General features: G+C 38.4%; 1 protein-coding gene across 1 annotated transcript in view; it reads right to left on the bottom strand.

The window, feature by feature from the left end:
- Nucleotides 1-200: 200 nt before the first annotated feature.
- FAM83B (family with sequence similarity 83 member B) overlaps nucleotides 201-11,534 on the bottom strand; it is a 39,199-nt gene continuing 27,865 nt past the window's right edge. The window contains exons 2-4 of the mRNA XM_081314335.1: nucleotides 11,161-11,325; nucleotides 6,964-7,088; nucleotides 201-2,800 (exon numbers count right to left, since the gene is read on the bottom strand). Coding sequence (XP_081170461.1) covers nucleotides 403-2,800; nucleotides 6,964-7,088; nucleotides 11,161-11,325 — 2,688 coding nt within the window. The 3' untranslated portion in view covers nucleotides 201-402. The remainder of the gene's footprint in view (nucleotides 2,801-6,963; nucleotides 7,089-11,160; nucleotides 11,326-11,534) is intronic.

Raw genomic sequence — 11,534 nt, 5'->3', positions numbered from 1 at the left:
AATGTTACAAATTTCCTTTAGAGAAGAAAAAACTGAAAATCAAATAGACTGTGTGATAAGTAACAAATGATTTATTATAAAAAAGGGAGAGATATTGTGAAATAGGTGGTCTTGTTGTGACTGGAGTTCAAATATTTTCTTTGGCTTGTTATGCCATTTTTTTATATTTAAAATATGCAGCATCGAAATGAATTTGAGCAAATCTCAAATTTAATGTACAAATACATAAAAACCCAATTCCAAAACTTCCATCCAGCCAATGTTTTGGAATGATTATTATATACATATATGGCAGTGCTCTGCAATAACATTACCATTAAGCTTTATGAAAGCTGCCCATCAGCCTAATTTGTTAGATATTTACAACACTGAAGGGTTTTTAAAAGACCCCCTACCCAGGCTTCACTTGTTTTTATACAAAAAATTCCCAAACTTTTGCATAATTCCTCGAAACTTGTTTTCGTTTGGATGCAATGGGTGGTATAAACCAGGACTGTAACTAACCACCTGATTGCTCCTTCCATAACTATTATGGGTGGTCTTGCTATTTCCTTCTGGCAAATGACCGCCGGCTTTGGTTGCGTTGCTCATTGGGTGAGCTGAGTTTTCCATTTTGCAGAATGGTTCAAAGCGACTGTAAACCCGCCTTTCACTGAAGCGAGGCCTTATTAGCTCCTCGTGAGGCTTTGTGCTGGGCAGGCGAGAGCTTGGGCCCCCCATCCTTTGCGGAGGGATTGCTGGAGGAGCAGGCGCAGCTCCTCGCTCACGATTTGCATTCGCATGCAACTCTCTGACATCTTGGTACTGAATTTGTTCTGTGTTAAATCTGGGGGCAGACGGGTCGCCAGGAGGCACTTCTAACAGGATGCTTTCCAAGGGTTTCACAGTAGGACCTCTTTTAGCATTTTCATCGGATGGCGCTTTTGGAGGTTTGGGAGACTTTGGGGACCTGGGAGATTTGGGAGGCTTGGGAGATTTAGGCCTGATGGCAATGTCTTCTTTACTCTTATGTAGGCTTCCTTGTGAATTTGATGAGGAGGTTCTTTTCCTTCTTGGAGAACAATCCGTCTTTGTTTCAGAGGTTTTGGGCTTTTGATTTTCGTCACATTCTGATGTCAAAGTGTCAGAACTGCTACACATTCTATAAAAAGCAGGAGTTTTGTTTTTGGACAAATTTTCCTTCTTTTCTGGTGTAAGATTCAACAAAGATCTTAGTTTCTGTGATCCCTTTTTCAGGAAATTTGGGGAATTCTTATTTTCTTTCTTTGACGAGGCATCTTTATTAGGTTCTTCTTTGCTAGATTCAACTAAGGCAGCTACATAAACAGCCTTGGCAGTGGGTGAGCCTTTTGGTTCGACTTCATGGTTTTTATCCTTATCTGACACATGATTTTCCACACTGTGTAAGCTTTTCGAGTTTTTACAGATGTCCTCTAGAGGTGGCTTTGGATGCTTAAATCTATTCCTATTTAATGTACTGTAGACATAACTGGATGCCTCTTTGCTGTGTCCCTGACCCATAATAGAATTTGAATGATCAAAGATAGGAAAACTTCGCCTTTTCAATATATTTTCATTTTCATGATTCTTTCGAAATTCTCCTGGCTTGCTTCTGTTTAGAGATGAATACAGATAAGGAGGTTTCTCCTTAGCAACAGGTAGTGCTGCACTTGGTTTTATATCTTCTGAAATCTGCAAGTTATGATTTTTTACTACATCAGGCTCCAGTGGGATGTTAGGGCTTGGTTCGGCTTTAGTGTCATCAGTTTCATCTCTCTCTTTAAGGATATGATTGGGGGTTGCTTTAGGTGTTTCGCTGCCCTCTGAACCAATGATCGTTGAATTGGAAGAACTTGCACAGCTGTTTACTTCTTTCTGTTCTGGCAGCGTGGGCTTGAAAACAAATGAGGAGCGAAGCCGAGAATGGGCATAAAGGGCATGGGCCTTGATGTTATCTGCTGCATCGTAACTCTCAGGCCTATCTCCTACCCCTGAACCGTTTGAATCCACAGGGAAATCTGACTGATCATTTAAATATGATTCAATGCGCCAGTTACGTAGAAAAGATTTTGTGGTGCGCTCAAGGGTCGGCATTCTCTGCTGGAGAAAACGGATATGACTGTCAGTGCCATTGAAAGATCTCCGTACAATTGAGTTCCTGTCTGCAATATTGAGCTTTGGCTGTGGAAATCGGTCAGCTAAGCTCTGTTGTGGCACCTTGTGATTGGTATGGCTTCCGTGCAATGAAGATACAATACTGAGACTATCAGATGGTAATCTCCAAAGGTTTGATGGATTATTTGCTCGATTAGTTGTTCTATTGAGCATCAAATAAGGAGTCCTTTCTGGCTTCTCCCCTGCATAACTGTGCCTTTTCCAATGCTCGTTTACTTCATTGGGCTGATATTGTTGTATTCTATTCTGCATATGGAAACCTGGTGCAAATTGGGGTTTGTGAAGTGGATGATTTCTAGGATTGAAGTGGTCATTTTCATTTATTCCATATCTAGCAGTACCTCGTGTCTTCAGAACGGTGGGATCAAAATTATGAACTTTGTCTTGCCACCCGGAAAGGTTACGCTGACTAGAAATGGAAGCTAAAGAAGAACGTGAGTGCTGGTAGGCTTCATTTTCCCAGAGGGCTCGGCAGCTATTCATTCTAACTAATTCTGGAGCAAATGAACTGGGAACAGAAGAACGGGCATACAGTGTCCTAAATTCTTCATCAAAGGATTCAACAAGCTGTCCTGTGATTATCTGGACCATACTGAGATTGGCTTTTTCAAATGACCACATAAAGCTGAAAGTTAAAAAAAAAAGATAATTAATCATTTAAATCAGGAATAGATAAAAACTTTTGTGATATATTTGTGACACGTTTTTGTTTTGTAACTACTACTACATTCAGAAGTCAAAATCTCCAAAGGAAAGTTATGAAAGAACCAAAAACAGCAATCTGAAAGTCTCCTTGGAAAAAAGATATTCCTGATAGAACGAGAGGCTAAAATATAGTTCAGATGTTAACATGAAAAAAATCATGTTGATAAAAATATGGAATGTACAATGGATATAATGATCATTCAGAGATAATGTATTTCAAGTACTCTAAAGCAGGGCTTTTCAACCTTTTCACAGATTGTACCATTTTTAGGACATGACAATATTTGAGTACCACCAGTGCTTAGCGAGATGTCAAAAACTTGATGACTAAAAAAAAAGGGGGGGGGGATTTTGAGTTTTACTGATTAGATTCATTTGTTGTTATAGAAATGGCTAGTTTATAAAATTATGGAAAAGTAAAAAGTTGAGGTTCAATGTTAATGCTTCCGTCTACTGCAACAGAGGAAGTCTCTTCCTTTCCCCCCTTTTTCCTCCCCACTGTGTCCTAGCATTTGCTTTTGTATTTTTGTATTTTATTCTATAATCTAATAAACTATTACAAACTAGAAAAAAAGGGAAAAAAGTACCAGTTTTAATTTCTTCGTTGGCTGTTCCTTTGCTGAATCACTTTCCCTTTGCATTGACAAATGTATGATAAATTTATCCAAGCTTATTAATATGCACCACTACCAGCTAGCTCAGGGGTCTTCAAACTTGGCACTTTGAAGACTTGTGGCTGGTTGAAGAATTGTGGGAGTTGAAGTCCACAGGTTTAAAGTTGCTAAATTTGTAGACTCCTGAGCTAGCTGGTCGGCCCTTCTTCCTCTCTGACTTCTGAGCTCTTTCCAGTGTAGTAAAAATGCACACACACACACACACACACACACACACACACACACACACACACACACACCAATCCCTTCCCTGTACCCTTAAAGACACAGGAATGAAGTGCAAAGCAAGAAAGGCTCACAAAATAAAGAAAACACATAAACTCCAGGGTTTTTTTTTCTTCCTTTAAGCTGTCTCAGGCTTGTCACAATGTTGCAATCAGAGACTGAAAGGTTCTGGCAATTGAAAAGCTTTCCCTTTAAATTAAGCCTGTTTACCTTCAAAGAAGACTTTCTAAAAGCCACAGACAGACTCAAGATAAGGGGGTAAAATTAATTACATTTGTTTAAAGGGATTAAACCTTTCCCTGTTGTCTTTTCCCCCCCCCCTTTCCTTTCCTGCCCAAACCACCTCCTTTTATAGCCTCTCCTCTCCCACCTGCTTTTTTCAGTTCACCTCCAGCTCTGAGCTGCTTCCCGCAGGGCCAATCAGCTGGAGCCCTGCCCGCTCCTGGGGCTTCTGCGAGCCCAGAGAGCCCTACAGCTGCAGCTGCCTCTCCCTCAGACTTGGGTCGCTTTGGCTCATTCCCCTCCCTTGCTACACTTCTCTAGGAAGTGTACCGCCTGCCACGTGCCAAAGTACCGCAGGTGGTACCTGCACCACAGGTTGAAAAGCCCTGCTCTAAAATATGTATCAGGAATACATGGAATAGATAATTATAATTATCACCCAAACTTTAATTATGTTTCCCAAAAGGAAACTATTATTTTTAAACCATTGGCATTTTGTTAGGGTACATCTAGCCAAACGGACCCTTGCTGCAATTAATTTGCCTGCATTATTTAACAAGGGTCTAAATTGCTCCAACATTACTTCTATAATTTAGTTGTGAGACAGAATTCTAAAAATAATTGCTTTAGCCTAACTAATTAATATAGTTAGCACTGCAAACCAAAAATTATCATTTTTTCACAATCCAGCTCTGATGCATTAATTAGGCAATATAGATAGATAACCTTTATTGCCATTTTTTACTATGGGCACAATGGCACACATTAAAAATGAAATTTAGTTGCTTGCTGTCAAAGTGTATACATACATAACACACATTTAAACATACTATATACAACATATGCACTCAGTATGACTTGCACGGAAGCCTAACAACAGCATCTCTTTATTAAATGTCAAATTATACACAAGCCTAAAAAAGGGAGCTCCTGCATTAGACGTTCGCTCCTTAAATAAAGCCTGAAAAAAGACATTTTAGCTATTTTAACCTTAGGCTGATAGCCTGAAATCTGAAGCACTATTTGCACATCAGTTTTTGAAACTTGCCTAGCCTTAATACTATATGGAAAAAACTTAAATCTTGTTCACTTTCTCTTCTCTGCAACAGCATGGGGAGGTCATAAAAGTCAAGATGAGAGTCGTGACACAGAAACTGAAGTTCCACCAGTTTGTACATTGTGTAACATAATACAGGAAGGATAAGATTTTGATCACATGTCTGTGACAGCTATAGTGACTTATAAATCCCCCAGATGCTATTGTGCCTCTGCCATATAGAAATGTTTCAAAAACAACAGCAAATTAAGAATGACAGATCTGAAAAAAATACATGGCTCCCCATCTCTACCCAGAGTGGTTAACAACATATGAAAATACATTAAGAGCATGTTTTAATTATTCCCATTTCTACAAAGTATTATCAAAGGATCCTTGTATGGTATTACAGAAATAATAAATTTCTTTGAGCTGCATTATAGATGGAATAAACGTGTCTTTGGCCTTGAGCTAAGGCAATGGAAGGGATATAAAAGCAGCCTTGAAATACCTGGAACAACATTACATAGAAAGTTAAAACCTGTTCAGTTTCAGAATGTGGGACATGAAACAATGGAATTAAATAACAGGAAGGTTTGTTTTTTACTGTTTTTCTTTTATCTTTTTATTCCTTTTTCTCATTAGACTAGGATCCTGAGGGGGAAGGGACAGTTTCCTTTTGATTAATCTGTACAATCTTCTGGGAATCACTCTAAAGACCGGACTATAGTGAAAACACACACTCCCACACCAGTAGGATGACTTTGGGCCAGTCCTTTCTCTCAGCCCTAGGAATAAGATAACGGCAAACTGCCTCCAAAAATGTTGCTAAAATAACTGCAGGGACATGTTCAAGCAGTTGCCTGAGGCCAACTCAAAGGTACCATATATATTATTCATTTATAGTTTGCTCCTTATGTATATGAACTTCCTTCTTCCAAATAGTTCCAGACGACAAGTACAGGATTAAACAAATCAGCTGCGGACATCAAATGCTGAGCCACCATTAAAGAAAAATAGATAATGCACTTGATCAGTTCTGCCATTGGAAAGTGGAATATCCCAGGACAGCCATTCTGAACTTTCTAAACAATGCTTGCTTATTAGATTCACAGGCATTGTTATCACTTACCATCTGTGAACCTATTAAACAGAAATATTATATTAGGCAAAAAGAATACTTGCCTTAAAATACACAGTAAACGTCACAGCTGTGTAAAAAATTGAAATACGTGTGGAAAAACATGTCAGAATTTGATTTTAATTCTTCGGTCTCACCACACACAGCCCCAACTACCCTACTTCTTAAGGACAGGGTGGGTATAGGCCAGTGGTAGCCAAGGTTGCCTACCCCTGGTATAGGCATATGGATGATACTACCAGATTGGGGTGAGAGGGTAAAAAGGGTAGGGTTTGTGTTGTGACACTGCACTGCTAATTTCATCAATCTGACCTCCAACAGAAGAGGATATTGGTAGCTCAGGGTTGAACTGTGAGTCCTTGGTACTCTCTGAGCTTGGCTGTTTTCTTGCATTTCATTACCCAACTAGGTAACTTCCTCACCAACACTGAGAGGGCAAGCCATCTGTATATAAACAGAGAGTAACATCCATTCCCTTCTAGCTCTGAGGGTACTTGTTGGGTAATGAAACTTCTGCAAGAAAACAACCCAGCTCAGAGAGCACCAAGGAACTCACAATCTGACTTCCCTTCCCTCCCCCGAGAAAAGCCAAGGGTTCACTCATTACAGTCTTTAAAGTCCTGAAACTTACATCCCAAATAAATCCTGTCCTTATCCTCAACATGTTACACTATAGCTTGGGTAGCTTTTAACTGACAGAAGTGGTATTGTCCTCAAGCAGAATAACAGAAAGAAATATAGTATTTTCATTTATACTGAAAACAGATAAGTGTATAGATTCTTACCTATAGGTACCATACATAACTTTCTTACAGTCAACAAGAAGAAACTTTTGCTCCATTTTTCCATGAAATTTTGCCCCTGACTTGGAGAAATAATCTTGCCCTTTTACAGTACGTACTCTCATGTTCTGCAAAAGAAGGCAAAACATAACATAAAAAACTAGAATGTTGTATTACTGAAGTTGCATCTCAATGCAAAGTGTATTTACTTAGAAGTAACTCCCCAGAGGCTTAATACTAAGCAGGTATACATAAAATTGTATTTTACGAGTACATTACACACCACACACTTACAGTAGACATGTATTTTCTTTTCCTAAGACATCTTTAAATGAGTTCAGTAAAAGTGTATTGCCTAGTGAGCGAGTTTAGGAATACAGATTATTTTAAGTTCTTATTACAAATTATTTTAATGCTTAACCAGCAGTGTGTGCATGCAGAAAATGGTTTCCATATATAATCTTTCAGATAGATGTGAGAAATCTAGCAGCCACGGTGTTACCCAGTAACACTGGTAACATAGATCAACTATGATTCCTTCTAACCCTAACTTTTATTTAATTTTCCATCTGCGAGGAATGAGGCTTATTCAGTTAAGATGGATATAAAGATATAAATAATCCGCATTCCAAGGCCATCATAGGTCATCAAAAAGTACCATCAACGCCATCTCAGTGCGTCCATCTTGAAACCTGACTGAAAAGAATCTAAATAATCTGCTTCTTTCAGACTCCTCCAGGACCCTGACCTGCAGAGCCTCCAGGCATGGGGACAAGACTTAGATAGCACCACTTGGGTAGCCCAAGATGCCTAATTGGGTTTCATGTTGATACTTGACCCCAAAGTGACAGATAACCTCCTATAGTGGTTTCATGTAGATGTGAAACAGATTGCTAGAGCATCGAGCCTTGTAGTACCCCATAACTGAGGAACTGTTAGCTCAATCTCACTTATACCGTTTTAATACCAACTGAAATTGGCCACAAAGGCGACAAAAATTCCTGAAAGAGCAAATATTATGGACATTCTTCAAAGCAGGTGGAACGTCCCCTCACTCAAAGAAGCATTCACCATCACAGGCATCTACCTACATGTCATCTTCTGGGAGGACCTAGTCAATCTAGAGAAATAAAAATCTGGAACACAGGGGGCAGAACTCCAAGCCGCAAGTTCCCTGTCCCAAGAACTGACAGGCTCAAGTTCTTCCCAGCTAACCAAGCAAGATCGTATCTCAGGCAATTCCATGGGTTCTGAACAGCCAGAGCCAATTCTGAGTGACTTTATCCAACAGTTCAAATTCTCATAGTGGCCTTGCAAAGGTTGCCCTGGCTCCTCCTTACCTAGGAGGGATCAAGTCGCCTTAAAGAAGGCTACTAGTCAATGATCTGCAGGTGCAATAAGAATGGAAATATAAATACATGCTGGTGCTTTTATTGTCACAAAATACTCCTTAATAAAGGCTCCTATGTGTGCTTGGTTGAATTTATTCATTGTTTTCCTCCAGGAACACTTTGAGCATCTCTTGTGCTGTTTTATCTCTAGGACTTCCTTCGAAAACCACAAAGCCCTACACCAGGCATGTCAAACTGCTGGCCCGCGGGCCGGATGCATCATACTGAAACTGCGCCCACCCCATTGCTGGAAATGGGGAAAAAGTCACGATATGTCGCGCAACGTCACGAGTTTGACATGCCTGCCCTACACAATCTATACAAACACAGTATCTGTACAGGAGCATTCAATCCAAAGTTGCCATCACCTGCTCCATCCCAGCATGAATCACTCAAGCCATGAAGTAAAGCTTCAGGACTAACTTCAAGTTCTCTCTCTGAAACTGATCTGGGTTCATCAAGTACCTGGGGTAGACTGATTTAATAACTCCCAAATAGCCACAGAGAACTCCAAGGTAACTCTCTCCCATCAAAACTTGGACTGCATTCTGGAAACTCAGAAATCAAATGTGCCCAATGATCTCAATCGCAGCTTCCATTAAGACCTTGCATCACAGATTCAACGGCCACCACGTAGTAGTTTATCCTGTGGATATCCTAGAATCCAATGGCTGTAGAATGGCAACACCAGTGGATATTTTTGTTTACCATTCCATAAAAATATTGGTTTCTGCCACTTCTTCCCCATATATGATAATAAAACAATAACAACGGTAGCCCAGAGAGAGGACATTTTATCACTCTTTCTACTTCTCTACCAATTTAATATACTCATTCCGACTCACTAAGACAGTGTGGTATAATCCTTTGACTATCGGACAATTCACACATATGAAGCTAGCATATATATTCCAGCTATAGCTATTTTGTGAAGATTTTCAGACATTGTTGGTCCTTTTTAGTGCATTTTTGGTATTTGTTATAATTTATATATTTATGTATATAAAGTGGTATTTGTTAGAATTTATTTTAATAGTTCTCAAGCTCCTTTGTGATACCTTGAATAAAAATAACCATAATAACATAAAAATGAACAATCACAACAAAGGCAACAAAAGCCAAACAACAAAACTAATTGTATGTTTTGTGGGAGAAATGTATATTTGATCCTTCCAAATGACAGTTTAGAAAAAAAATGAACTTACACTTCCTCAGGAAGTTGATTCCCTAAAACTTTCTGGGCATTTCATTAAAGCCTTCCATTAGCCAGTGAAAACTCTAACTCTGAATAGCAAAGCAACAAAACTGACTTGCAATAGAGTATAAACGATGGAAGAGCTCATAGTAGAAGAATTTACATTTCTGTATATGATGGACTTTTTAAAAAGTTCCATAATCTGATAGGTTTGCTCAGCCATCACTCACCACATGTGAGACTACCTATCCACTGAAGGAACACTCCAAATAGAATATAAATTATCTTCTGTGTATCATTTTTAATCATCTTCTTACTATACTTTGGAGAACAACAACTGAGACCACTGCACATTTGATATGTAACATGAACTGGAATATTTCCTTTTGGAATGTTTTGCAGATACTGCTATTAAATAATATAATTACATAACACAGAATATGTGTGATCAACTTTAGGTTGGCATAAAATAATGAGCTGTAACCGAAAATGCAAAATATTAACATTGGTACCCTACGCAACCTCATTGACATCAATAAAATGTACTTTAGAAATGTGATTATTTTTATTATTACTAAAAGTAATAGTAGCAGCAGTAGTGTACACAGTACTGCTCTTCCTTCCTAGTGGTGCATAGGATCAGACTGTAACCTTGTCACTGGGAAAAAATACTAGAAATTAATAATAGTACAGTAATGTAAAAGAATTTCCAGTAGTAATCATCTCACCATTATAATCTATAATCAATAATAAAACATCTCATGTATGTATGACCCATTCATTATTAAGCAACTAGTGCACAGTTAAAGCTAGCATGTCAGTACTTGCCAAAATATTTGGATTGTCAGATTCATCAGCTTAATTGGAAAACATTTTGAAAATGAACTGTTTTAGAACTTTTTTTTTAGAAAGAAAAATCATATTGAAGCACTCCCCCGCAAAAAATCTTAGTCCCGTGGTAGTTGTTAACAAGCTTTGTTCCCATTATTTCTTTCCCCCCACTTTTCTCTTTGTTACATGGCTTTGTTTTTTCATTGTTTTCTAGTTCACAGCAGACCATAATTTGTAGTATCTTGAGGGCAAGGAAAGGTTTGCTTTTTTTCAGTAAGCAAACTTTCACCCAAAATTTTAAGCTTGTCCAGCATTTCAGATTCAATCTTGCATCAGAGCGTGGAGGAACGAAACATTACACCTGTCCACATTGCCTTTAAGTAACAAGTTTGTGTTATCATGGAACAATGCCATGCTTTATGATACTGCAGAAAGGTGCTACGCATGTCCTCCCACATGCCCTAAAGCATCTTTTAAAGATCAAAATAAGCTCATGCAGCCTACCAAACAGTACACATTCAGCTGAAAAAAAAGTGAGAAAGCTGGACCAGGAGTGGAGGAAAGAAAAGATGGGAGAAGAAAGTAGTTAATGGTTTAGAAAACAAAAACAAAAGAAACTACTTCACAAGTGTTTTGAGCTAGAGTTTGTAATTACGGCATAAACATGAAATATGCCTCTTTTAACCTTCTAATAATCTGTACATTATAAAGCAACAGAGCATAAAACTTTTCATTCGTTTGTTTGAATTCCCAATATATTAAACATTACATTTCTAGACTTACCCTGAGCCTTTGAACTTGGCAACCTTGTTTCTCTGTCATCTTAAGAAAATGGCTGAAGTTTGATTCATCTAGTAGCAGATAGACTGAAATTCCTCTGGTGGATGCTTCTACAATTTCTTTGAAAATATCTACATCTGTAAATATATCCATAACTATAGCAATAACCTAAAGGAAAGAAAGAGAAAGTTGTACCATTTTACATGTTAACCATAACTAATATTAAAATATTACAATTTCTTGTAACACACCATTCTGATACTGCACACAGGGTGTTACTATTTATAATGCACATAGGATGATACTATTTATTTATTAGTATGAGGCCTTACATATATGCCTGTAAATATTTCCTAGGTGCTTCACACAAAAATAAG

Source organism: Vipera berus (assembly GCF_964194415.1).
Source record: "Vipera berus genome assembly, chromosome: 1".
Classification (NCBI taxonomy): Eukaryota; Metazoa; Chordata; class Lepidosauria; order Squamata; family Viperidae; genus Vipera; species Vipera berus.
This window is presented reverse-complemented; position numbering and strand designations above follow the sequence as displayed.